This window comes from Phascolarctos cinereus, unplaced genomic scaffold (assembly GCF_003287225.1).
Source record: "Phascolarctos cinereus isolate Bilbo 61053 unplaced genomic scaffold, phaCin_HiC Scaffold_4;HRSCAF=312, whole genome shotgun sequence".
Taxonomy (NCBI): Eukaryota; Metazoa; Chordata; class Mammalia; order Diprotodontia; family Phascolarctidae; genus Phascolarctos; species Phascolarctos cinereus.
The window spans coordinates 360,087,138-360,114,470 of record NW_027555847.1 but is presented as its reverse complement, the minus strand read 5'-3'; the positions used below and the strand labels follow the sequence as shown (position 1 = coordinate 360,114,470).

Here is a 27,333-nt window from a genome sequence, read left to right as displayed (position 1 = left end):
ACTTCTTAATGAGTCAGTGATTCCAGCACAGGCTCTGTTTGTCACAATCCTATTATTTGTTGATAAAGCTCTTGGATTGTGGCCTAGATTATCACTCCTCAAAACTGACAAAAGTAAAACTTCCTGTCCAGTGATAGGAAAACTGATTTAGAACTGACAAGGATCATCAGAATAATTTAATCCAAATTATGTATTTTACAGGTGAGGAACTAAAGCCTAGAGAGGTTGTGACTCGCTCAAGGTCACACAAGTCAGGTGACAGAGCTAGGCTTTGAACTTGCTGCTTAGGACAACTGGAATTTTTATCTGTTTCTAGAGGACTTAAAGTAACCATATAATAGTAATATATGGGAAAAGTAAACTGGTATTTTCCATTCTTTCTAAGACCTAATCTATAATAAAACTGTACTATTTTCCTTCATGATGAGAGATATGTTTCTCATTCAATTTATACAAAGACCTGGCTTTTAAGACAAGTCTTACATAATAATTCCTTAAGCACCCTTCTAAAGTTGCTGTAAAAGCATGATAGAAGTGACTCATACAGTTTTCTGATGTATGACATTTAAATTTGCCTGCTGTTATAAGGCACCCAGAAACTATTATTAGCAAAGGATCATAGGATTTGGAGCTGTGAATGGACAAAACAAAGCATTATTAAATACCTACTGTGTGCCAGACGCTGTCTTAAGTGCTGGTGATAAAAATGCAAGGAAGCAAGACAGGCCCTGCCCTCAAAAAAGCTTACATTTTAACTGGAGATGACACCATATAAAGGAGAGCTAGAGGTGAAAATGGGGCTTAGTGGGTAGACGGGACAGCTAGGAAGTAGCTTGGTGGCCTTGTTTGGGGGAGATAGGGTGAGAGCTCAGTTATTTGAGCCCAGGGACACAGTGGGTGTGTCCAAATGCCACTGGGAGGAGAGTCAGAACGCAGGCGGCATAGTTTGGAAATAATTTAACCAAACACCGGATTTGGAATCATAAGACCTTGGTTCAAAACTTGGCTGTGCCCCTTAGGTAACACATGTGTCCTCATCTCTCTGGGCCTCAATTTCCTCATCTGTAAAATGAGAGGGTTGGATATGATGGACATTAAGATGCTTTCCAAATTTAAGTATGACTGTTATTTGGAGCTTAATTAAAGGAACCTTACATTACATCATCTTGACCAGTCCCCTTATTTTTCAGATAAGGAAATTTAAGGCCCAAAAGGTTTGGCGTATTCAGTCAGTCACACAGGTTTTAAGCAGAAGAGCTATAACTGAAGCCTGACTCCAAAATAATGCTTTCCACTACACCATAGTGCCTAGGCCTACATTCAAGGAGCTGATTTTGTTGGGATGAGTATCTTCTCTATCATTTGGCTTTGGTAGCTGAAAAAAAAATTCACTAGCTCTTGGTCAACCCTCTAGTTACAAGCTTCTACTAACTCGGATGAAGTGGGCCTTCGTCAAAAAGTCAATTAAGTTTGTCTCAGGCCTGTCTTCTGCTGACATTTAACCTTCAAGAACTTAGGGCTACCACTAAGCCACGAGGAACTCAGTAGCACTTCAGGTAGAAGGCCTATTTAAAAATCAAATTAGTGTAGTGATGCTGAGATGGAGCTTTTCTGACTAGAATAACCATTTATTTTCTTCTTTTGAAGGTTTGAAGGTCTGTGAAATATTTTTATTATTTTTTTGACTAATCAATGTATTTTTAAAAATTTAGTAAGAAATAACACGTTAATTTCATGACAACATAATTTCGTGACACCTTTTAGAGTTTTGATGAATATGGTCTCAATTATTTTTTCACAAATGTAGTGATCCATTTCTGCCACATTGACATCCACTTAAATTTAGTCTATTACTTGGTTGCTAGTAAACTAGAAAAATGGGATTGATGGTCTGATGCTGACATGTACGTATCATCATTGCTTACACTGACAGTGAATAGTACTGGCAAGACTATCTATAATTGAACAGGCAACTTCTTTCTAAGTTACTCTAGTGATGGGGGAATACTAAGCATAAGCAAACGAAACTTACTGCTGGGCCTACATGCCTATTTATAGCAAAATTCCTTCAGCAGTTAAAGTACTTGTGGGTTGCTGCTATAACTCAATAAATAATGGATATTTTGGAATGGATTGTAAAAATGTTCTTCATTAAGAGGTAACCATCCCCTTTGGCATTCATTCTTCTAACCATACATTTTAAATGAGTTTTGAAAATGAGGAAAAATCAAAGAGCATAAAATAAAGCAGCTATGTTCCATATAGCATATCACAAGTGTTGTCCTTCACATTAATTTCCTGTTGTTTTACTGAGGAAGTGTGGAGGAAAGGGTCATTTTAATATATGTAGTTACATAATATTAAATGTGCAAGGAGCATTCAACTTCATCTATGGTTTACCCTCATTTTATAGATGAGGAAGTAAACAGAAGATAAGCTGCCCCCAGTTATGCAACCTGGCCTAGATCCCAGCTCTTCCAGCTCCCAAGTTAAGTGCTCTTTGTACTTCATCAGTTATGCTAAGTTGAGAATGTTTCCCATTATATATCTATATTTGGATATTTCAAACAACTGGCTTGATCATTATAGGCTTGTTGAGTATACAAAAGCTCAAGTTCCCAATTCATTATGGGGTTGCCCAGATGAAAAATTTTGACACTGAATGGCCAGCCATCTGGTGACAAATCTCTCTGTGACTTTGGCCTGAACCTGGGATAAGTGTCAAACTACATAATCTCATTAGGGCCATATTCAAATCTTAGTGAAACATGGTAGACTTTGTTCTGTGGCAAAGCCTTTAATGGACCTAGATATTTATACCACTATTAACTGTATGAAATAATTTGTTCCAGCTAGAAAATGTTAAAATTGATATATTTATTGGAAATAAACTTTGGTAGGCTAAAGGCAATTGTATCTTTAGCTTTTATGTTTATCTACTCTTTAGAAACATTGTATTACCACAGAGCAATAATTACACAAAACTATTTTGTAGAAACTCACGAATCACTTCAAACAATCCTAGCTTCAAGAATGTGAAAAATAATTTAGGGTTACCCAAATTATCGCAAGTAGGAAGAATATACAAAATAGATACTAAATTATAATATAGTAAACTCATTAATCCAGAATGGTTAAGAGAATGAGTGTATGATTAACTGACATTTATATTAGGATCTCTAATTTGCAACAAGGTTCGAGAACAAAATTGACAAAATATATACAGTTGGATCTTTCTGCACTAGTGGAGTGTACTCACACCAATGAGATGATCATGGATCCACCAAAATACTGAGAATTACAAAACAAATTATGTTTGAGACTTTTTCAGATTATGAATAGGAGTTTATTATATTTACTAAAGTTTTCATTTAAAGTCCTATACATTGAATTTCAAAAAAAAGTATACAGCACTAGAACTGTATGGTAAAACCTGGTGACTCAACATGAGGGATTTTTCGTTGTTCTAATTAGTTCAGAAAATGTTCAAACAATTTAGTACGTTGCTGTGGGCATGCTTTGAAAACAAAGAAAAAAAATTATCTTAAAAGTGCTTTTCCTTTTATTTCCCTTCTTCTGGCCAGAATAAAATGACCAATATTCAGAGTTGAAATGACTTCATTTATTTAAATACAAAAGTCAAGTAATACTCCCTCATTGATTTTTTCAAAACACCATTAACTTGATTATTCAAAGTTAAGGAGATGAGCCAAGTAGTACAAATATCAAAAGTTCATTTTGTTTTGATTTGCATCACAGAATTTGGGGGTGGGAATATTTACCTTCCTAAATATTTATTTCCTTAGAGTTATTAAAATTAATGTACACAACCTGGACACACAGTAACAATGGGGGATGGAGGGCAGAATCTCAAAAGCATGTTGAAATGGCAAGGGAAAAAGCTAGATTAGGATTCAAGTGGACATGTAAGAAGGGACTACATAGTGATAAACATTTCATTTATCAAACATGTTAAAATAGCTAATCTGAGAATATTTAAGTATCATGTCCTATCCTCTTTTGATTCAAAACTTCACATGGTGATCTTTAAGGATTACTGAATTATTAAAAAAAAATACAAATGCAACAACTTCTTTTCTGGAGTAGTTTTTCTTTCAAATAAGTAGGCTTATATGATACTGTCATATATAGAGCTTTCAAAAAGTACACATCTATGAAGCCACAAATGCAGCAAACTGATTGTCGGCCATCACATTTTGTATCTTGACAAAACTGTGGCTAGTTAATCCTCATGTGCTAACCTTATTTATTTGAGCTGGTCAAAGATACAAGAATCCAAATGATTATTCACACACAAGAACATTAAAATAAAAAAAAATAGGTCATAAAGGAATCAAGTAGTGGATCTATATAAATAGGACCTATGGCCTTGATGTTCCACTTACAACTGCAGATTAACCTGAATTAAGTACAAAATTTCTAGAAGTGAACTGAAAATAATTTTGAACCTGTCTGTATCCTTAAGAGATAGATGTAGGAAGGGCAAAACAAAATTTTAGCCACAGAATTTTAGAGCTGGAAAAGAGCAGTTAAGATGAAAGGAATTGAATCAAACTTTCTTATTGAGGAAAGTGAGGCAGACAGGTGAAGAAAATATCCATGGTCATTTAGCTAATTTGTGGACGAGTCTAGACTAGAACTTAAGTCTCAATTTCTTATCTAGTGTTTTTTCCCACATTATACTGTTCTGCCTCTCAAAATATTCGGGGCAGCCTCAAATCTAAAAATCAAACAACTAAATCAAAATAAAATTAGGCCTAATGAATAAAACAAATGTTCAGAAATCTCCAGTATTAATAATTAATTTTTAAAAACCTGCCAGGAATGCTATGAGCTAGAAATAGAATGTTGAGTGAATGACAATTCTTGAGTTTTAATGAGTAGCTTGACCTAAATAGCAAATAGAACAAACAGAACTACTAAAATGTCAGTTCTAACATATAATGAATTTAACTCATTAAATGAATTTAAGTTTTTATTTGCGTATTTCACTGTAGTGCTGTGACAACAAAATGACACCTGTGTACCAGCGCATACATCAACAATCCGATGTCACTTTCATTACACCACTGCTAAAATATTTAGCTTTTTGAAGGTGACATAAGCACATAAGATGGCCATATCAAATAATTTTCTGGGTTTTTCTTTGATAAAAATCTTTGTGTTTTTTTTGTCCAATAAATAGTTTATCAATCTTACTTTAACAGCCTGAAAATTATTGGGGCATGAGGGAGGAAATCACTGAACTGTGTTAGAGTGAAATAGCTGCTAGAATAACCTCACAGGCACCAATAAGAGAAAATTCCATCACAATTAAGGGCTAATTATTGGTGTTAGTCCACACTGATAAAGTTCTTTTGAAAATATCTTCTTAGCCCACTTAAATGTGAAAATGCCCTTTCAACATGCACAGAAGAAAATATTCAGAAAGTTATTTTTTGGCCTTGCTATGTCAAAAGTCAATTGTACAAAGATCTACGCAATAAACCTAAAATGATAAGTTTTTAAAGTCCGTATATTAAAAACAAAAATGTCATGCACTTTTATTATCAATAATGCAGATGCTTTAAAACTGTTGCAAGACCATACGGTATATATTAGCTTTTATACTGCTAATGCACAACTAACAGCAAACTTGATTAGAATAACAGAAATCTGTCTTAATTACACCTTTATATCACACTAAAGAGACAAATGCCACAAGATCTGCAGAAATATTCATTTCTGAGCACTCAAATGGCAGGGTAACATTTTTTGTGTTGTAATCCTTCACATATAGAACAACAACAAAAGAAAACAAAAATATCCTGCAGTCTCACTTTACAAAAAAAAGTTCTGCTGTAAAATATTAAGGGGAGAGGGAAGCTGTATATTACCTATAACACAAAGTAACTTACAACTAGTGTCAAAGAGCAAACAAAACCTCTAAATAAAAATATCAAAATACATGTAGCAACAGAAGCACGAATGCTGCATTAAATACAGTTAAGATTTAAGAAGACAATGCATTAGTTAATAAAAGACACAGATATGGGGGGAATCTCTAACAAGTAGCTAATAAAATATGAGTAAAATAATGGCAAAAATCTGAACTAAACTTATATTTTGCCAGCCCTCCCCCCTAATTTGAGTACAAATATTTTTGGTGTCTTTCCATTCATAAAATACCTAACACTGTACATTCGTTAAAAGTTTTTAAATTCACAGAAACACCTGGTTCTTTCCGCAAAATTAACCCTCTAACTTTTTGATAAGCATTTCAAAGTAGACATTATTATGAATGAAAAACAGCCAACAGCTGGGCACACCTTTTTGTTTTTTAACACTGAAGATTTACAAAAACTTTTTAAAAGTTATCATAATCTTTTTTGTCTTTTTTTCCTTCAGCTTCAAATCCATCAACTCCATCACTGTCCCTTCTTCGTTTTCTGTTGTTGTGGATATTGAAGCGCTGGTTCATTTGAGGCAAAGGATCCATACCAAGAACTTTGTGTATCTGACGGAATGCAAGGAGTCTCAGAGCAAACTGTTGAGAGAAAGAGCCACTGTGAAGTGCAATTTTACTAGTTCAGAAAAAAAACAAAACATTATTACTAAAAATCCCAAGCCCCCAAGGTATCAATACTTATCTATAACAAACAAGATTCATCTCCTCCAAAACCTCCAAGTTTCAAAGGCTAGCATATCTATATATTTAAGAGAAAATATTATCCAAATAATTTACTCAATCAGGTTTGAATAAACAGTATTTTTCACTTATGGGGATGAATCTAATCCAAATATTAACTTTGCATGTATGAATAAAAAATTTCCAATTTTCATTAAAAAAAAAAAACAACCCTACCCACAATCTATGCCTCCATGATTTCATTAACAAATAGCTATGTATATAACCAATGCTCTATCATTATTTGCCTAGATTAAGCCATCAAATTCATTTTAGACATCTGTTTCAAAAGATTTTGTTGATGTAGAACAACTAAAAATATCCTTGGAGATTCAACAGCCTTCCATTTCAATATTTGATACCTTCACCCTGAACAAATCTGTTTATCTAGTAATTTTTTTTCTGCCATAGTTTAAGATATTTTAGCTTGTTTTTTATCTTCAAAGGAGATGGAACTTATCACCTATGTAAGAATCTGCTGTTATATCTTTGCTTAGCTCCTTTTTTACCAGGCTAGATAAAACAATTTCCTTTACTATTTCTTCATAATTACAATTTTACAGTTTTAATTTTTGTGACACTCTCTTCTTGAAACTCTCCCCTTAGATGAGGAACCTAAAACTTGAACAAAAATTCTAACCAAAACTGAATGCAGGTTCATTTCCTCTCCTATATGTATAGCAGTAGTATTATACTCAAATAGGTGCAGGGGAGGGGAGTATGAGCAGAGAGAAAAAAAACCACACATATGTATCCCTGCAGATATTGATATTTCTGTTTCATGTTAACTTAGGAAACCATGTTTTAATATTATGTATGTTTTATTATATTTATTATATTTCAATTTATTTTAAAAAATATTTCCCCATAACATTTTAATATGGTTTGGGCCGCATGTTCAACATCTCTGTACTACATTTTTATTTAAGCACAGTAGTCCAGCTAAACCAGATTAGAAAATTCAGATCTAGTCTTTAAACCCAAAATACTAAATAGGTTTATTAATATGTGAATCTGTACCTGCGTCAGATGAGCAAAAAGCCTATCCAATTTTGAGGATAACATCTATTGTACAGGCACTAGGTATAAAGGGTAAACCCTTATCCTTCTGTGTGCATAAGAAATAGTTTTATGTCTTATGGATAGTGTAGTGGGAAAAGCTTGTTCTAAACAGAATGTAATAAGCAAAATATAAAGCTTAAGCTCTTACATACCTAGGATCACAAAAAACCAGGAAGGACCTTAAGAGATCATTTAATACAACTCTTTCAATTTACTAATGGTATTTCATAGATCCACCTTTCTGCATTTAGTGAATCTCTAAGCTATGTAACAAGTTCTAAAAAATTCTCATCAAGAACTGAGGAGTTATTTTGGCAATAGCCAAATTTGAGGCATATCAGTATAATAAAATGTAATTTATATAATAGCTATTATTCATAAATACCTAAAATCTGTACAATATTCAAACCTTTGCCCTAAGGCATTCAAATAGCTTGTTTGATAAGGAATTATGATATCTGTGTTGGTTTTCTAGAATACATCAACATGATAAAACCTATCCTTCTTCTTCCCTGCATCTATATTAGGAATTTAGCTCTTTGGCATCTTTCAATGGATACATTTCAAAGTTTCCTAATCTGCAAAGACCTGACATCAAACCCTTAATATACAGTCCACTCTGACTGAATGAATATGTGCATGACTCATGACAAACTTTTAATGTTGGTGTGCTTTTCCCTTTTCACTTAACACACTTTGGAGATTATCTTCTGTCAAGAATAACTGTATGTTCAGAGAAAGGTAATCAGGTTAGTTTAAGCTAAATATGACACAGAAGGTAAAACTTGTAGGGCTATTGATGGGCTTTCGAATGTACACATCTCTTCTCCTTTGCCTTGGTGTAGATGATAGAGAATTGACTGCATAACCATCATATTAATAAACATAAACCCCATATTGGAACACAAGATAAATGCTAAATGCTCTAGAGCTCCAGGTTCTAATTCTGAATGTTGAAATTCACTACAAAGTGATTTCACTTAAGTCCATTTGAAGACAGATCTATATTATATTCCAGCCAAGTGTAACATCCAGATGGATCAATAATATCTAAAATGATCTCACCTATGACAGTGCAATGGCAGAAATCCCAAGGACAATCTAACAGTGCAGTAGAATAACATAGCAGGCAGTGTCAGCTGGATTTGGGAGTCAAAAAGACTTAGGTTCAAATACCAGCTCAGATATTTACCACCTGTGTGACCCTGAGTAAGTCATTCTGCTTCTCTGGGGCTCAGACTTTTCTCATCTGTAAATTGAGGGAGCTGGAATCAATGATCTCTATAAGATCCATTTGAGCGCTATAACCTATGATCCTAACAGGGTTAACCCTGGTCCCTTACAGCTAGCTGGCTGTAAAGCTTTTGCTATAAGAGCTATTAACATTACCTGGGCACTAGAAGTAATATCTTCCCGTTGTTGGTCAGTCATTGTAGCCAGTGTATCAAATGGGTCCTTTTCACAGGGATCTAGAAGTCCAGGACCACCTGTAGCATATCACCATTAAATGGAAAGTTTGAAAAAATATGCATTATCCTTTAAGAATTATTCAGTCCTATTCAGTTATCAGATTTTCAAAAAAAAAAAAATCAACAATTAAGTGTAACTTGCCTTTAAGAATAATTCCTGAAGAAATGCACTCAAAAACTCTTCTCAATGCATCCCCAGGACTCTGAGGTCCAGAAGCACTACTGATTGCTTTCTCTACTAGTAACTCCATAGCCTAAAAAAAATTTTAATGTTTTAATAGTCAACGAAAAAAAAATTGCATTCCTGTCTACTGGTGCTAACGAGAATACAATTATAATCAATAAAAAATGAAAGGTGCTATGGAAGACTAAGAACTAGTCTAGTAAATAGAAAACATAAGCATCAACTTGCATCCTATAAAGGTGTATATGTTACACTGATTTTGTGGTTTGTACTTACAAAAACAAATAAACAAAATCTTAAAATCATTTTTGGTCACTATTAAAAAAAAATTAGCATTCACAATCACCAAAAGCAACAAACGTTTTGGTTCAAGACTCAACAGAGGCTATATGGAAAAAACAGGAACAAAAAAAGAATCATACAGGATGAGATATTATGGATGAATTGTGACCTAAGCTAGTAGAAGGAATAACCACATAAGATCATAGATCCATCCATAAGTAAAGGTTAAATATAGTGAAAGTGCATAAAATATTTCAAATTTTAAAAGCTAAAATTATTTCATTTCAATGGCTTTTGAGGGACTCAAGCACATTATTTTGATATTACAATATTCTGATCATTTTAAGTTAAAGAAGATTAAGGTATTTTTTTCCTATTGTTTATAATCAACAAAACTGTAATTTTCATTTGAGGCACTGCTAGATTTATATTATCCTACTCTCCTAGTGGCAACTACACAGTTGGACAATCTTGGAAATTATCTTTTTAATAAATCACTTTTCCAAAAATTAAGTGGCCAGTACTACTAAATTAGGGCAGCTAGGTGGATAGAAAGCAGGGTCTGCAGTCAAGAAGACTTATGTTCTTGAGTTCAAATCTGGACTCATACACTTACTAGCTGTGTGACCTGGACAAGGCACTTAATCCTGTTTGCCCCAGTTCCTCATCTGCAAAATGAGCCAGAGAAGGAAATGGCAAACCACTCCAGTATCTTTGCCAAGAAAACCCCAAATGGGGTCACAAAGACTCGGACACAACTGAAACAGCTGAACGACAATAAACTACTGAATGAATAATTGGCCATGACAGAAATTTGTGTTCATATTTTACTTTCATTTAAAAGCTTCACTAAATGATATAGAGAGACAATACATAGCCTTAATTATAACAAAAATTGTAAATGCTACTGAGTCTGAGGAGATCTGTGGTGACAATTCACTATGTGAAAATAAAGATAATCAACTTCTGAAAGACTTTGTAACTCTGATCAATACAATGACCAACCAGTTACAAAGGACTTGTGATGAAGCATGTTACCCATCTCCAGATACAGAACTGATGGACTCAGAATGCAGAATGAAGGCATTTTCTTCTATTTCTTTCTTTTCTTCTGTAAACATGGCTAATCTGGAAATTTGTTTTGTATATCTATACATATCTGTAATGGGTTCTATTTTGTTTTGCTTTCTCATTGGGTTGGGGAATGAGAGTGGGGAGCAAGAATTTAGAATTGGAAAAAAAAACCAATTAAAAAGAGTATGTGTAAAACAACAGTTAAATGAAATACATGATAGCAAAGCAACTGGGAAACAATCCAAATGCCCCCAAATTGGGGAATGTGTAGGTAGATTATGTATAAATTTGGTAGAGATTCTGTATAAATATACAGAAATAGAGAACAGCTTCAGATCTAGAAGCGTCCTTCTATATCTAATACTGTTCCTTTATTTTATAGACAAAGAAACTAACACAAAGAGGTTGCCCTGCCCAGTTAGGAAGAGCTAAAGCACAAATTTAATAATAAAAACCCAAATCTAATCTAATTCTAATCTAAATCTAAGACTTCCAAATCTAATACTGTTTGCACTGCATCATACTTCCTCAAATAACAATACAAAGTATTCAATAAGTCTACTATTAAATATCTAATATGTGCTAGGCACTGAGTTAGGCACTGGGAACACAATGACAAAAACTAAATAGTGCCTGTCCTTGGGGAGCTTATAGTCTACTGAAGTAAAACTGTAAGAAGTAAAATGGAAAGTACATATTGTTATCACAATTATATGAAAGTATGTTTGTGCAGAAAACAGTAATAGGTTAAAGGCAGAGTTTTAAAATCATATGCTTATTTTTATTATCAAGCTGACTAAAAAAAAAACTAGAGTTGCAAATTATATACAGGTCAAAATAATCTATGTCTAATTTTACATATTCTGAAATCTGTAAGCATTCTAATCTTCAAAACATAAAGTGTTAAGTTTGAGGATATGATTGGAATTTGAGATTCCCTAGCTTTCAGATTAGTGCTAGGTCTGAAATCATGCATCTTGAATCATTTAGCACCAGTGAACACTAAATATAATGCCACCTCACTTTCCTGGGGTTCATTTATCTAGCAACTTCAATTGCCTGCAACACATGGCCAAGAACCAGGAAAAGTCAGTGCCCCTACATATTTGGCCCAATTTCTATCCCAAGCCCCCATCTGGTATCTATTAGCTCTTATTTTATACCCAATTATGTTCCTCCTATAAACACAGGAACTGGAGACTACAGATGTAGAATACTAGACTATGTTAGAAATAGCTGTTGTGTTAGTTGATTTTGTATAACTGTTTTTCTCTATTACAAGGAAGGAGGTCTATTTGGCAGAACAACATTAATTTAAAGTGATATTGAAAAAACAAAACGTAAAGCATCAATAAAACATGAAAGTACCGTACAACTGCCAAGGGGATTTCTCTGTAGATTTGACCATGTCAACCCTGCCACCCGTCTCCCCCTCTGGTTGGCATTTAAAGCTCTTCATAAACTAGCCCCTTTCTACCTTGCCAGTCTTCTTGTACTCCAAGGTCCAACTACTCTGGCCTAATTGCTGTTTCCTTGAAAATAATACCGCAGCGCCACCTCCTGCTTTTGCTGTCATCCTTGGAGTGCTGATCCCTGAGTTTGTTTCCCTAGCTTCCTTCAAGACTTGGTTAAAATTTCACCTTCTGCTGGAGTCCCTTCTGGCCCTCTCTTCCCCCAAGTTATTAGTGCTTTTTCCTCTGATATTACCTTCCACATACATATACCTTGTATATATCTAGTTATTTACATGTTTCTTCTATGAGAATGTAAACATTTGAGAGCAAGGACTGTTTTTGCCCTTTTTTGTATTTCCAGAATGTAGAACAATGCCTGAAATAATAAGTGCTTAATAAATGCTTGCTAATTGACTGATGTTCACAATAATGACTCTTAAGACTTCAAATAAAGGTTAAATTACTGTTCTGTACACTCTGTTTAAAGAGGCCAAAGTATCTAATAATACATCTTAAAAACATTCCCATCAAAAATGGTCAAGCAAATATTTTGTTACTCAAAACATATTTTAGAAACAGGAAAATTTCCTGAAACAGTCTCATTCTCCTACAAGGCTTATAAATAAGGCACTCCTATACAATGTCATACACAGCATTTATTAGAAAGGACAATGTGGGAGTGATAACAAAGAGTTCAGGGTAGGCATATGGCAAAGTTTACTTATAAATAATATCAGTGTTAATGATTCCATGCTTTAGAAAGCTTTAGTTAGTAATATAAATAATATTTAAAATAGAAAATTTTGCATACCTACTGGCTAGAAATTTATACAAAAACTGTACTCAGTATTAACTTCTGGGGAGTTTATATTTTTGATAATTTTATAAAAATGGTCTAGTAAAGTGTGAAAAGGATGATATTTGGGGTAGAAGGAGCTTGCACACAAATGAAAAAATTAAATTCATTTAACGTTTGACATGATCCTTAGAATCTGTATTAAACACATTCCACTAACATCAGAACACAGTCTGGAGTTACATGTCAAAACTCCACTAAAAATCAAATCTGTTTGGTATCAAATACTGAGGATTCTGAATCTTCTATGCAGATAAAATATATGAGGACATAAGGAGGCAAAGGGAAATCATGAACTTACAAGACATGATAATGGGCATAAATGTATATATAATACCCATTAAAAGCAACCATATGGATGCACAGGTAACTGGCTTAAGAAACGACGCTGTAAAGCTATATAAGAAATTACAGCTTTCAAAAATGTCTTTTTTTGGATGTAGTCTCTAAGAAGGGTTTAGTATAATTCAATAACAATTTAATACAGAAGAACACATAATGGCTTAGAGATTCTAGAATATATGTTAACTTGGCATAAGAGGAACATGAAAGATTTTATAGTAAGTAATGAAATTAAAATTAAAGAATTGCTAATTTAGAATAAGTGAAACTTTCTGGTAGAAAATCATTAAAGTTCTAGGACTGTGACATTTATAAATATAGCAAAAGGAAAGGTCCTCCCATCCTTGGATACCCTGACTTCATTTTAAAAATTAATTTTTTTTTAGTAACTAGATGAACATCAAGACAGCTAAACTTAGTTAGGAATTATTTACATCGCAATTAATTTTATTACACAAAGCAACAAAACAATTTTTCAGTCAATTCTTGTTAAGTCACCATCAGAATTCTTAGTCCATTTATTCTCATTCAATTGTTCTTGTTCTCTATGTGGTTGTAATTAGAGTGTGCTTTGATTTTCTGCTTTTTCTACTTTGTTTTATTTGTAAAAATTATTTCCAGATTCCACTGTATTTCTATATTTGGTCTTAATTGCTAAACAGTATTGTATTATATTAATGTACCACAATTTATTCAACCATTCCCTTTATTACTGGACATTTAGACTGTTTCCAGGTTATTTTCTTTTACAAGTACATATAAAACTGCTATAAATCTTTGAAAACAGGACTTCTTTGGTTGTTTCTAACAATAATTTCAAGTTATATTCCCCACACAATCATTGGATAAACAAGAAATGAGCAAAATTGTTCTCAAGTTTGCAATTCAAGCATCAATGAATAGGTATATCTTTTCCTCTACAACCCTGTCAGCATTGTTTTTATGCTTTCTGTTATTACTGCTAATCTGATGGCTGTGTGAAGATGGAAGAAGGTGATCTCAAAGAGGTTTGCACTTTTATTTCTGATTACTATGGAGAATTAACATTTTTTCCAGCAATTTCTAACAGTATGTTCAAATTGATTACCTGATTAAAATAATTTATGTGGTGACTTACATTTGCAAAAGGGAAAAACAAATAAGCTCAAATTAGTTATCCTACCTGCACTCAATGTCAATTGTCTGGTCTAATAAGAAGTATACTAAGAGGAGTTAATTCCCAAACTAACAAGACTAGTTTTCAGTGTATTTCACACATCCATAAAAAACACTTCTGAACTGACTTTAAAACTAAAAAAACCATTAAGAAGATGTAGAAAACAGTCTATTCTAATTTGAATAAACTGTTTTTCCTTCTGGAGGAGTTAATGTCTGTACAATTATTATTTTTTTTTTTGGCTAGGCAATGGGGTTAAGTGACTTGCCCAGGGTCACACAGCTAGTGAGTGTTACGTGTCTGAGGCCAGATTTGAACTCAGGTCCTCCTGAATCCAGGGCCAGTGTTCTATCCACTTCTCCACCTAGCTGCCCCTTACAATTATTTTAATAATGAGATTTGAAAATGAAAATTTTTCTACAATGTCAACTAAAAGGGCTCATGTTTCACATTATACACTTTAACTAATATTGTTTTACTTAGATGGCCAGAAAAATTAATTGGAAAAATACATTCATAATCTTTTCTATTTTCCAGTTAATCTAGATCAAGGATTCTTACCCTGGGGTCTTCAGACCCTCAAAGGGTCTATGGATAGATTTCAGGGAGTCTGTAAGGTTGGACGGGGAAGAAAATTTCTATATCTTTATTTTCACCATCCTTGAAATGAAATTTAGTATTTGCTTCATTAAATGAAAAACTACAACAGTATTAGAAGTATTTAGCAGTAACTTTGTCACCAACAGAAATATTTTAGATAAATTATTTTAAGTTATGTTACAGTGGTTGAAAGTATCTCAAAATATAACCTTCACTCACCATTACTTCAAAATTACTGTAATAATTAAACCCACCGTTAGACTGCTTTCCTGACTACAAATTATATTTCAATATTATTGATTTCCTTTGTCATCCTATTCATTTTGCTATATGCATTTAAAAATATTCTGAGAAGGGGGTCTATAGGCTTCAATAACCAGAGTGTCAAAGGGGTACTCGACACCAAAAAGGTCAAGAACCCCTTATCTAAATGATGTCTTGGGGGCAAGCAGGTGTCGCAGTGGACACGGCATCAGCCCTGGAGTCAGAAGGACTTGAGTTCAAATCTGGCCTCAGACACTTGACACTTACTAGCTGTGTGACCCTGGGCAAGTCACTTAACCTCAATGCTTAGCCAAACAAACAAACAAATAAATGATGCTTATTGGTAATGTGTTAAGGTCAAAAGACATTATTTGAATATCTACTACTTGTAAGGTACCAGAGTAGGCACTGAATTGTACCTAATGTGCTTAAGCAGTACAATTTGGTAACAGCATTCCAAATGCATTCCAAGGAGCTGTACTCCACTGGAGTTCTGTTTAACTTTTTTCCCAATGACATGAATCAAAGTATGGATGGCAACTTATCAAATCTGCCAAAAACACAAAGCTGACAAGTCTAATAGCGAAGTAATACAGTGTTAGGATAAAAAGATCAGGACATGCTAAAACACTGAATCTAAGAAGACTAAATTTAACTGGGAATAAATGTTTAAAGTCTTATACTTTTGAATCAAACTCAAAGTATAAGATGAAGGAGGCACAGCCTGATAGAAGTGCAATAGAAAAGCACGTGGACATATCAGACGACTAGAAGCTGAAGAGGTGAATGATGTTTAACATCAATGTAATCTTAGGCTGCCATCAAAGAAACAGAGTGTTTAGGCCCGGGAGGCCTCTTATTCCCTGCCTTGATGAGACTATCTGACTCTGCTCAGTTTCTGAGAACTACTTGTTTTAGAAGGCTATTGATAAGCTGGATGAAGGGCTAGCCTCAGCTTCATGCCTGATCACTGAGAGGAACTGAGGATATTAACCTAAAGAAGACAAGACTTCCAAAGGGACACACTAACTGTCTCCAGACACTTGAAGGGTAGTCACACAGATAAGGGACTGGGCAAAGACTGGGCCAGTTCTGTCTTACTCCTGAGAACAGAACTAGCAACAATAAATTGGAGTTACAGAGGCAAATTAAGGCTTAGCTTAAGGAAAAACTTCCATGGAATGAGTTGCCCAGGGAGATTAACGCACCCCTCCCCCCCAACTTGGAAACTTTCAAGCAAAAGTCTGATGACAATTTGTCAATATGTTGTAGAGAGGATTCTTATTCAGGTGCAGATGGGAACTGATGGCCTTCCAGGTAATGTAGAAAGCTACTTGGCATCAGAAAATGAAATGACTATGAAGCAGATACTGTTATTGAAGTATCATTCAAAATCAGTCACTGGAATCCTAACACCATGTATGCCTAAGTAAAGTTTATAATAACCATAACAAATATCTTCTTCAGAAATAATACAGAAAAAAAGAAAAACAGATAGTTAAGGTAGCATCTTTATATTTAAGTGGTAAATTATTTTGGAAGAAATGAAACTTTTTTTTTAAAACAAAAAAATCTAAGTTCCTGTTGTTTTTCAAAGGGGAAAAAAAGCATGCTACTTTTAGGACTAAAAAATGAAAATAAAAAAGTTAGATTTAGGTTAAAAAATCAGTAATGTCACACCAATACATTTTTCACAGCATACAAGTTATAAACAACTCACCCAGCTTGGGAAATCAGACCAAGTTGGAACTCGTTGACAGAGGTCACGGAGAATACGTATGATAATCACACAGGACTGCAGACCATTAGCTCTAGCCTTGAGAGCAATACAAAAATCAAATTAATTAATCCTAGAAACTACTGAAAATAGCCCTTGATGAAAAAAGCTAAAACACCACTGTTCAATGGAAGCTCAGCTATAATGACAGAAACAAATCACTCCAAAATTCCATTCCATGAGCTGCCATTTACAGCAGTATTTTATGCCAAGGTTAGTACTTTAAGCTGTATGTACTTTAAGTCAGAGTACACAGATTATACAAGAATAATATTTCTTGATCCCCTGTGAACTTTGACCTATGTTCATTTATAACAATAAATTAAAAATCTGCCTATATTAGAAATAAAGGGAATAAAGTAAAGAGCTAAAAAGTTCTGTCTAGGGACTGAAAGGTTGAGGGAATCTGTTTGGTTTCTTTACTGTGCCTTTGCAAGACTGCAAAGTCACTAAACCAAACAGCTGCTTCCTCACCTTTCACTCCCTACACTTATAAACTTAGAGAAACAGGAAAAAAAATCTTAAAACTAAACACAGAGCTTTAAACACATATTCCATTATTTAAAGCAAAGGTACTCTGCAGCCTTATGGAATATAATATAAATACACAGCATATGGTGATCCAGAGCGAGTCAAGCTTTCAACATCGCCTTCTCAATGACCACACACACACACAAAAAAACCAAACACCCCAAAATGTAAGTTTCTTGTCAAATCAGCAATAGCTGCATAAAGCAGATCTGTACTGAACTATGTTAACATTTTTTCTGATCATTTAATTTAAAGTAGCATTGCCATGGGCAACCTTTGAGTGTTTATATACAGTTAAACATACTGTAACTGAACTACTCTCTCTCATAAGGCTACAAGAAAAAAGTAAAATGATGTTCCGAACCTGGAACCACTTAGCGTGGCGTAGAGCAGCCAGAGCGTCAAGGCATTTTTGCCTGTCCAAGACGTCCGGTGGGTCTTTCACCATACCCGAGGTTACATCTAAAATGGATTGAATTGGCAAAATGCAGTGAGGAATGGGTGTTTGACCAGGTGAGCAAGACACTTCCTTAAAGTAGCTTCAATGTCACACATGCCATTTGAGATTACTAGCACTTTGAAACCAATGATTAATATTTAGCAAAATTCTTTTAAATTCATAGAATGTTAACCCAATATGAAGTTGAGAGCAAAATGAAGTTTAACTCTCAATCGCTTTATTATTTCACTGCAATGATTGCAACAGTGTAATTAGATTTCAAATAAATATTCCAGGAAAATAAATCCCCTCCAAAATTCAATGTTAAAGGAAGGATGGTTGGACACAGTGCACCAGCACAAAGAACACAAGACAGAGGGAACACAAAAATCCACTTCAATAAAGTAGAATTTACAACGAACTTATGGAATTTGCTCATCATCTTAAATGGTTACAGGTTATTTTGGACCTAATTTCAGAAAGGAAATCATTGTGAACAAGGTTGGAAAGAGATTTTAGAATTCGTGGAAAAGGAAGATTTTAAAGAATGGAAAACAGTAAATTCTAAAAAGGTTTAAGAAATATTTTTCCTTGAGAGTTTGACTTATTGAAAAGGGAATGTGAAATGCCTTTTAAAACGCTCAGAGTTCTCATAAAGTATATCATGGTATAGTTGGAGAGAGAGGATGAATATAAGGAGAAGAGGGGGAAATAGGTACTATTGTGAAAAAGACAGAATAAAAGATGGATACAATAAACACAGTGCTTTACTGACTGAGAAAGAAAAGTATATTTTGTATACCTCAATTTAATAAGTAATTTCTAGGTTACTATGTCATAAGTATTTGTCACATTAGAGGGAGTACACAAATGTGTTTTTGAAAAAACTAGCAACAGCACCTAAAGATCAGGGCTAATCAAGTTATTTCAAGTCATGAAAAAGTTAATTTTAAAAAAATGGTACAGTGTCCAGTTCTATATCCAATCCAATAATTACCTTATATGTCAATGCAAGAATGTGTACATCTACGAATATCAACACTTGGTAATGAAATAAATCTTAACTGGTAACTCATTATTATTCATCAAGCTAGAGTAGAAAGAGACCTTACTGATCAAAGCTCAACCTCCTCATTTTATAATTGATAAAACTGAGGCCAAGAGAGATTAAGTTACTTGCCCAAAACCACATATATATTAAGTGGCAGGGCTAGGATTAGACCAGAGGTCCTATACTGCTAAGTTCTGAAATTTTGCCCTATACAATGCTGCCTCCCTAAGTCTTGTTATAAAACTGCAGAGCAAACAAACTTAAAAGATATAATGTAGCCTAACTCATGGGGGTTGTTTGGTGAGCCCAGTATAAAGATAGGTTATATTTGGAAAAGTTTTACATTATTTAAGTTACTGATTATATGTAATGCTGAAGCAGAAGATCACTAAATGTAAAGTGAATTTAGAAAACAACACAAAAATAACTGAGGTCATTAATATATAACAAGTAAGGGCAAGACACTGTGATAGGATAAGAAAAAAATGAAATATTATTTTATATTTAAAGTACTGCTTATAACTGGAAAATTTACCACTGTTTTCATGATTATAAGTTCTCAGAAAGATACTGGATATATTTTAAATGTCAACTAAGAAGCTATATTTCATCACTTCTATTATAAAATCTGGGATTTCTTTAATTCTTACAACCCAGATTAAGGTAAAACAGGTAATGAAACAAAAACAAATTTTCAGAATCTATTGAAGTAAAGTTTATAGATAGCCTGGGAATAGAAAATATTTTTATATAAAGAAGTATACAGACTATATATAATAAAAAAGGATTTTATGAAGCAAATATAATGAAAATTAAGATATTCAGGCAAATTATTAGTAAACACACATTTAGAGAAAAACTAGTAAGACAAATTCTGGGAGTCAACTTGAGTATAATGATAGTTCGAACATTTTTTGAGAAAGGAAAAGGGATTACTGGAAAGCACAGCCAGGAAAGTAGTAAAAAGCAGAAAAGAACAAGGGGTATAATGTGCCAAAAGCCTTTAAGGTCCCTTATTTATTTATTTGGTTAAAACTATAGTGCAAATAGGTGATACTGTGCAATCTTTAAAAAAAAAAAACAAACTCAGAATTGAAAGTAGATTATAATTCCTACTAATTTAAAATTTTATAGTAGTAAATTATTCCAAATTCATATGAAACCTCCCCCTCCACCCCAATCCACAAGCAGAAAATCTTGATTTTACATTGTGGTTCAGAAGTATCCCATATATCATTGCAGGACAGCATAAATGAGCTTGAAATTTTTAGCTAATACTCTAAGTCCAAAGATGCCAAGACACCTATTGCAATTTCAACATAAATTAAGGCTATCTATTAGGGAATTTGAAATAAAATTTAATGTGTGGATTTTTGTACCCATTTTACATTTCAAATGGATTAACCCCTTAATAAAAGTCACTGTGCTAAAATCATATTTGCTGCTTAACACCCAGTTAACATACAACAGAGACTAGGTTAATTTACAAAAACAAAAGGCAAATTCTTACCCTATGTGAATATATTCTAAAAATATATGAATAAGGGGTTAATCGTCAGTTAGAAGACATGCTGTGTCCACACTATGTACTAATTAAAAGTTAACAGGTATATGAATTTCAATAAACATGGTTACATAACCCAGTCAACCATTTTAAAGCTAGTGTGAACACCGCTTAATTCTATGAAAGATAGAGACCAGGACAAAAAAAAAATAACAAAAACAAAAAACACACAAAAGGACAGTAAAATGCTAGAACTATGCATCCAAAACCCCTCCTTATTCAATATGGCAGGTGTGACACTGAGCTTTTGAAAACCTTGGTCAAAAATCCTTCCGATGTCTTGGCAGCAACCCCTGACAGGAATCAATTCCCTCTGCTAGAAGGCTTTGGACCGGGCCTGATAAGCTAAGGATGGAAAAAAAAACACACACACACATACTTGACTTGCTGAAGAAAAGATTCCACAGCAAGGGTTAGAGCATTTTGAACATATCAAATTTAAAATCAATTCTGTGAAACGATGGATAACTGTCAAACGCAAACTACTGAAGAATATGACTGCTATGCGATTAACAGTTATTTCAATAATTTAATTTGATTTTTAAAAGCCATTTTATTTTATTTTTTTGGATGGGGAATTAAATAGGGCCATCAGCAGGATTCCAAACTATGTGCAAAGTCTTCGTTTACAAGAATTCTTCCGGCAAAGCCTTCCTTACCACCTGAACTAACTCCCCGAAGCAAGCTAAAGGCTTTAAACCATTTTAAGACACAGAGCATTGGGAGCTGCAGTAAGAGAAAAATCACACATACCGTTATTCTGCAGCAAGAAAGAAGCAATCTTCATAATAAAGCTGAAGACATGATTTACTGCACTTATATGCAGTGAGGCAACATTGTGTAAACATCTCTGACATTTTTGTATATCCATTTTCCAGCTCCGTGTCTTGAAGTGAAATCTAATAATTTTTGTTTTTGCTATTTCCCTTCAGAGTAATACTTACTTAGCAGATAAATGAAACTCAGAACAGTAATTCTAACTCAAATGTGGGTCAGACAAAAATAGTTTTGTTTCCTTTGGAAGGGGTAAGTTATTAAATTTTTAAGTTATTATGCCTACAGCTCATAACCTAAAGACTTTTGCTCTACTATAAAATAGCAAAGAACAAATTAAACTTGACTGGGTTATAATTTGATGTGTTCTAGAAAAAAAAATGCTTTCCCCCAAAAAATCTTATGTGGTTTCCTTCCCAAATCTTAAGTGAAAAGTCACATTACATATGATTTGATTTGATTGATTAAAAAAGTTATTTTCTTGACAAAATTCATGACCAGACCAGATTGGGGCAAAAAACAAAACAAAAAACCAACAACAAAAAAACTCCCCCCAAAAAACAACCTTCACACAAAATCCATTTATCTTTAAAGATGCTGAAATGAAGTGAAATGTGTAGCACATGAGATTCAATAGATTTCCAATGAACACACTAAAAGAAATGAAGCTTTGTTCCTGGGGCATGGAAGAATTTGGACAACAAAGCATAAAGCAGCTGTCATCACAAATCTGTCTTCACAAATTATATTGTTATGATAAAACCCCTCATATATTAAAGTAAATGGAAAACTGTTGGTGCCATTTTTTATATATAAGTTCTTAATAGTCTTGCTATATGCATGGTATTTTATATTAGTTTATCTTTCCCCCAAGGCTACATTATGAACAGTAATACTGATATAGACTAACTTCAATTTCAATAAATTAAGGAAAACAACATAAAAGGAAACAAAGTAAATTTTATCTGACCCATAAAACAGTAGAACCAACATACTGCAGACAATGATCATGCTCGTTGGCTTAAAAGCTTTGGAAGCTTTGAAAGTGTTACAGAACAGTCCCTAAAGCAACACTGCTGGCACCAGGATTTCATATTCTATAAATGTAAATTTATTTTAAAAGCTCTCACTTGGGCTTGAACTCACTAACTATGCCATTTATTATAATATTTCTTGTATAGCATCTGGGTCAAATGCTCAAACCTATAAATGTCAGGAGGCTGTGTATTTATGAAAGCACTCCAGACCAAAGAGCAACCTCAGAAAACTGGAAATGACATTTACTTTAATATAAAAGCAAAAGCTATAGTCGGATGTGTAACAATGCCTCTTAAAAATGTATTAAACATCATTTATCCAGTTCACAATCCAGTAGTTTTATTTCTAAAATACTTCAGTTTTAAAAATTATAATGCAGAGGCAAAAACTTTTATAAAGTTAAAACTCATGTCCCCTTTCTACAAATATCACTTTTCTAAAATTTCCAAATGCCTGAACTGTTCAAGTAAAAATAATTTTGAACTTTTCCAGAAAACTGAGGTTACCATTAAAAAAAAACCAAACACAAAATCAATCATGCTATGAAGTTTGATCAAGAAACAAAATACATCAGCAAATAGAGTATTTACTTTTCAAGAAATGGTCATAAACAGAAATGTCTACTAAGTCAATTCTCCCTAATATATATGTAATGCCAGCATGTTGCCTTCTAGGGCTTAATGCCATCTTAAACAGAATAGATACAGTTACTGGAAAAGTAGTATCTTTAACAACTTTCCAACCTCCATCCCTCATGTTCTCCTCTCGAATAACTGGAGATGTCAGCGTGATAGTAACTTGCATTTTGGGTTCCACACAGGAATTCAATACTATTGCAGCTTCAGATAAAGCACATTTTATGTCATACTTCTCAGGACTTATAACCTATATGATAAAAAAAAAAAGGTATCAATTGAAATCTTTAGTACTGTCAAAGGGAGAATTTTTTATTTGCATTCTTGGTGCTTCAACTAACTGTAATCATATCTATAGCAGTGCTTTTCAGCCTCTAATTTTCTGTAACACACAAATTTGTAAATTTGCCATAATGCACTTGTCAATCAGCTATGAGCAGCAGAGATATAGCTCTGACCCAGCTGGATAAAAGAGAATCCTGGCAGGGACAGGTTGGCATAAAATTATCAAGAAAAATTATTTCTTTGCCTTATCCCTCACCATGAATATTCTAGCTATTTCTTATATGCAGGAATGACTACACTGTGGCTCAGTCTGAAATGCGCACTCAGAAGCCAGGAGATAAATCTATTCTCAAAATGGAAGCTTCTATTCTGCACCTGAACAATGGGTTTTGTACCACAGACTGGTAATATAATGACTACAGGTTACCTAATTTTCATCTCTTCCTCAACATCAGCAATACAAATAGTTTCCCTGACTCTATCTCAGGCGTCTTTCTTTTGCCCTTTTCATTCTTCAGTATCCAGTGAAAATATGATCAGAAAGAAGTAGTTATTTGTCTCCTGATTAAAAAAAGAATAAGATGTAAGGGGGAAAAAATGTAATCTCACCACAAACCAGAAACAATTCCTTTTACAGACTCCCTGAAAGGAATTCTTGCAAGATCATGAGGTAATATTTGTAAAACGTCTTCTAAATCTTACAGTGTTGTAACAGAAAAGTCACTTGGTGCTAGAGTACCATAACATAAGGGTTCCTTGGGATCTGGCACAAAGTTTGAAAAGCATTTGTTTAGAAAATAAAATTAAGTGATTTTTAGAGAAATATCAACTGGCATTTCCATTTATGGTTTTTTTGTTTCTCTTAAAAACACAAAAATGTATCCCTCCTAAGTCACAGGTGCTCATATAAATTAGACAGTACTGTGGAAAGAATGCCCATGAATCTAATCTATTTGGATGGTCAGAGGACATAGATTCAAATCCCACTTTTGACTCTTACTAGCTGTTGGATCTTGGGAAAGTCACTTTTTCCTGGCCTTGTTTACTCACATGAAAAACAAGGATACTGGGGGGCAGCTAGGTGCCACAGTAGATAGAGCACCAGCGCTGGAGTCCGGAGGACCACCTGAGGTCAAATCCAGTCTCAGACCAGACACTTGACACTTATCGGCTGCGTGACTGTGTAACCTCATTTTCCCTGTCCCCCCCCCAAAAAACTCCCAAGGATATTGGACTAGACAGCCCCTCGGGTCCCTTCTGCCTCAAGGTTTATGATCCTATGCCTCTCTCCAATAGTCTAATTGCTCACCTGCATAAGAATGGGGATAACACATAAAGTTGCTGGCTGAGACAAATTTTTTAATCCATTATTGCAAGGAATTAAGGACCATTAAAGCCCCACCATCCTTCCATGGACCAAGTCCCTGGAATCATTCTACAATATTGAGCTTAGCCACCTTCTCAACTCACTAACTTCTCAACTCAGTAAGGTCATTGGTAGTAGCACTATCAACTTTGTTCCACTCTGATAATTAATAGGCTGGACTAAATAAAACAATATCAGCACCAAGGCAAAACTGTCACTAAAGGAAGTGCCAAAGCAGAAAGGAGGTGGAACTGTCAATATTTAAAATAGAAGCCTCAAATGCTGGGCACATTAGATGACTAATTGTTATCTGACCCAAAAATTATAGCTGAGATAGTATCAGGAAAAAAACTCATAAGCTTCAGGACAACCTAAACTATACTAGGAATTTAAGAAATGCTGTTAATGCTACAAACAATTCTACTGACTAAAATTTAAATAGAACTCAAATTTCAGAAAATTAAAAAAAATTTTAAACAAGAGTACAAAAAGGAATTGGCTTTATCAGTAGTATCTGGAGTGCTTATGTTTCATCAGAAATATTTCCTACCATTAGAAGCTTTCAGACAGGTAAGCTATGGATAGCATCACCAAAAGGCAAAAAGATCTCAGAAGAGCAGGCTGACATTTACTTAAAATATACACTTAAAGAGGTTAGAAGTTAGTGGCTTAAAATCTGGAAAGAGGGGCAGCTAGGTGGCACAGTGGATAGAGCACTGACCTCAGGACCTCTTGAGTTCAAATCTGGCCTCAGACACATAACACTCACTAGCTATGTGACTCTGGGCAAGTCACTTAACCCTAATTGCCTCAAAAAAAAAAAAAAGCCTGGAAAGATATGCTTGCTTACATAGCTACTTTCTAGTCCCAATTAATGATGGCTTCCCCCTCATTATTCAAGTCTCAAAAAAAGGAAGCTAAAGATAACATATGTTCTAGTTTTGCCATATATAAGTAAACTGGTAAGATTGTATAATACTAAATGCATTCACTACAAAATATAAAATTAAACAGTGGGAAAAAAAAAGATTGCCAGAAAGCATTCATGCTTGAAAAAAAAAAGTTTGCCTAGAAAGCTCACATTAGTAACTCTGGTTGTTTAGGTATAAAGTTCAGTCTTGTCAATAACTCCAAACCCAAAAAGGAGCAAAAATTAACATTCCAGACAATACTTACAGCAAGTTGTTTGGGAAGGTTTTCTGAAATACGACTCAGTAACGTCTTTGAAGGTTTTTCTGAGCACAGTAAAACGAGGTTTACATTTCTATCTCCACGAAGGAGTAATCCTTTTGCCAATACTCCTACTCGCAAGACTCCTTTCAAAGCTCTGAAGCAAAATCATTACATTACAATGTAGAATTCTCTTTTTCCCCAATAAGGACATCTATGTACCAATCAATATATAAATTAAGATAAAAATTTGCCACCCAATTAAATTTTCCACTAAAAATGGGCAGTCTGCTTCATCAGAACTAGAATTCGACTTGTCAGTCAACAACCATTTATTAAGGTATTACCTTTTCCAGACACTATGTTAAACACTGGGGATACAAAGAAAAGCAAAAAAGTTCTCAGCTCTCAAAGAATTTACATTCTCATCAGGGAGAAAACATGTAAATAATTACAAATAATACAAACTATATTCAGAGTAGATAGTAATGTCAGAGAAGGCACTAATAGCTATGTGAAGAAGACAGACAGAGATGAGCCTTGCAAGCCCTCTCCTGGAGAAAGTAAGATTTGAGCTGAGTCTTAAAGAAGTCAGGTAGAATAGGTAGCATTCAAGGGACAGAACATTCAAGGAATGGGGGAGGGACAGCCAGTGCAACGGTAGGGAGTAAAAGATGCAGTGTCATGTTCCAGCAACAGCAAGGAAGAATATAGTCAGAACTAAGCTTAGGAAGATCACTTTGGCAGCTGAGTAACAAAGCCAAGTCAACAGCATTTATTAAGGGCCTACTATGTGCCAGACCCTTAGAAGTCCTCAAGGTGGCTCAGTGAATAGAGCACAGGGCCTGCAGCCTCAGACACTTACTATCTATATGCCCTGGGCAAGTCATTTAACCTTATTTGCCTCAGGTTCTTCATCTGTAAAATGAGCTGGAGAAAGAAATGGCAAACCATGCCAACACCTTTGCCAAAAAACACCAAACCAAACCAAAACAAAAACCAGCCCATGGACAATATGGTCCGCAAAGTCACAAAGAGCTGGACACAACTGAATAACAATGAGCAATGTGCCAGGCACTGGGATACAGAGAAAGACAAAGGACAATCCATGACTACAGAGGGTCAGCCAGTGAAAACATAAGATGGGAGATGGAGTATTTTCCAGCTAAAGGCAAAGCAGATAGAGAGCACTGGGCCTGGAGAGAGGAATACCTGAGTTCAAAACCAGCCTCAAATACTTACTAGCTGTGTAACCCTGGGCAAGTCACTTAA

At 34.3% G+C, this 27,333-nt stretch overlaps 1 protein-coding gene across 4 annotated transcripts in view; it reads right to left on the bottom strand.

Annotated features, from left to right (window-relative positions):
• Positions 1-3,600: 3,600 nt before the first annotated feature.
• Positions 3,601-27,333, bottom strand: part of ZFR (zinc finger RNA binding protein) — a 76,517-nt gene continuing 52,784 nt past the window's right edge. For 3 of the 4 annotated variants that reach the window (XM_020995220.2, XM_020995238.2, XM_020995230.2), the window contains 7 exons: positions 26,068-26,218; positions 23,349-23,490; positions 18,104-18,201; positions 17,152-17,247; positions 9,362-9,473; positions 9,140-9,237; positions 3,601-6,547 (listed from right to left, as the gene is read on the bottom strand). In XM_020995220.2, coding sequence (XP_020850879.1) covers positions 6,368-6,547; positions 9,140-9,237; positions 9,362-9,473; positions 17,152-17,247; positions 18,104-18,201; positions 23,349-23,490; positions 26,068-26,218 — 877 coding nt within the window. In that variant the 3' untranslated portion in view covers positions 3,601-6,367. Of the gene's footprint in view, positions 6,548-9,139; positions 9,238-9,361; positions 9,474-17,151; positions 17,248-18,103; positions 18,202-23,348; positions 23,491-26,067; positions 26,219-27,333 lie in introns of those variants that run through there. The other variant, XM_020995247.2, reaches the window with a different exon arrangement.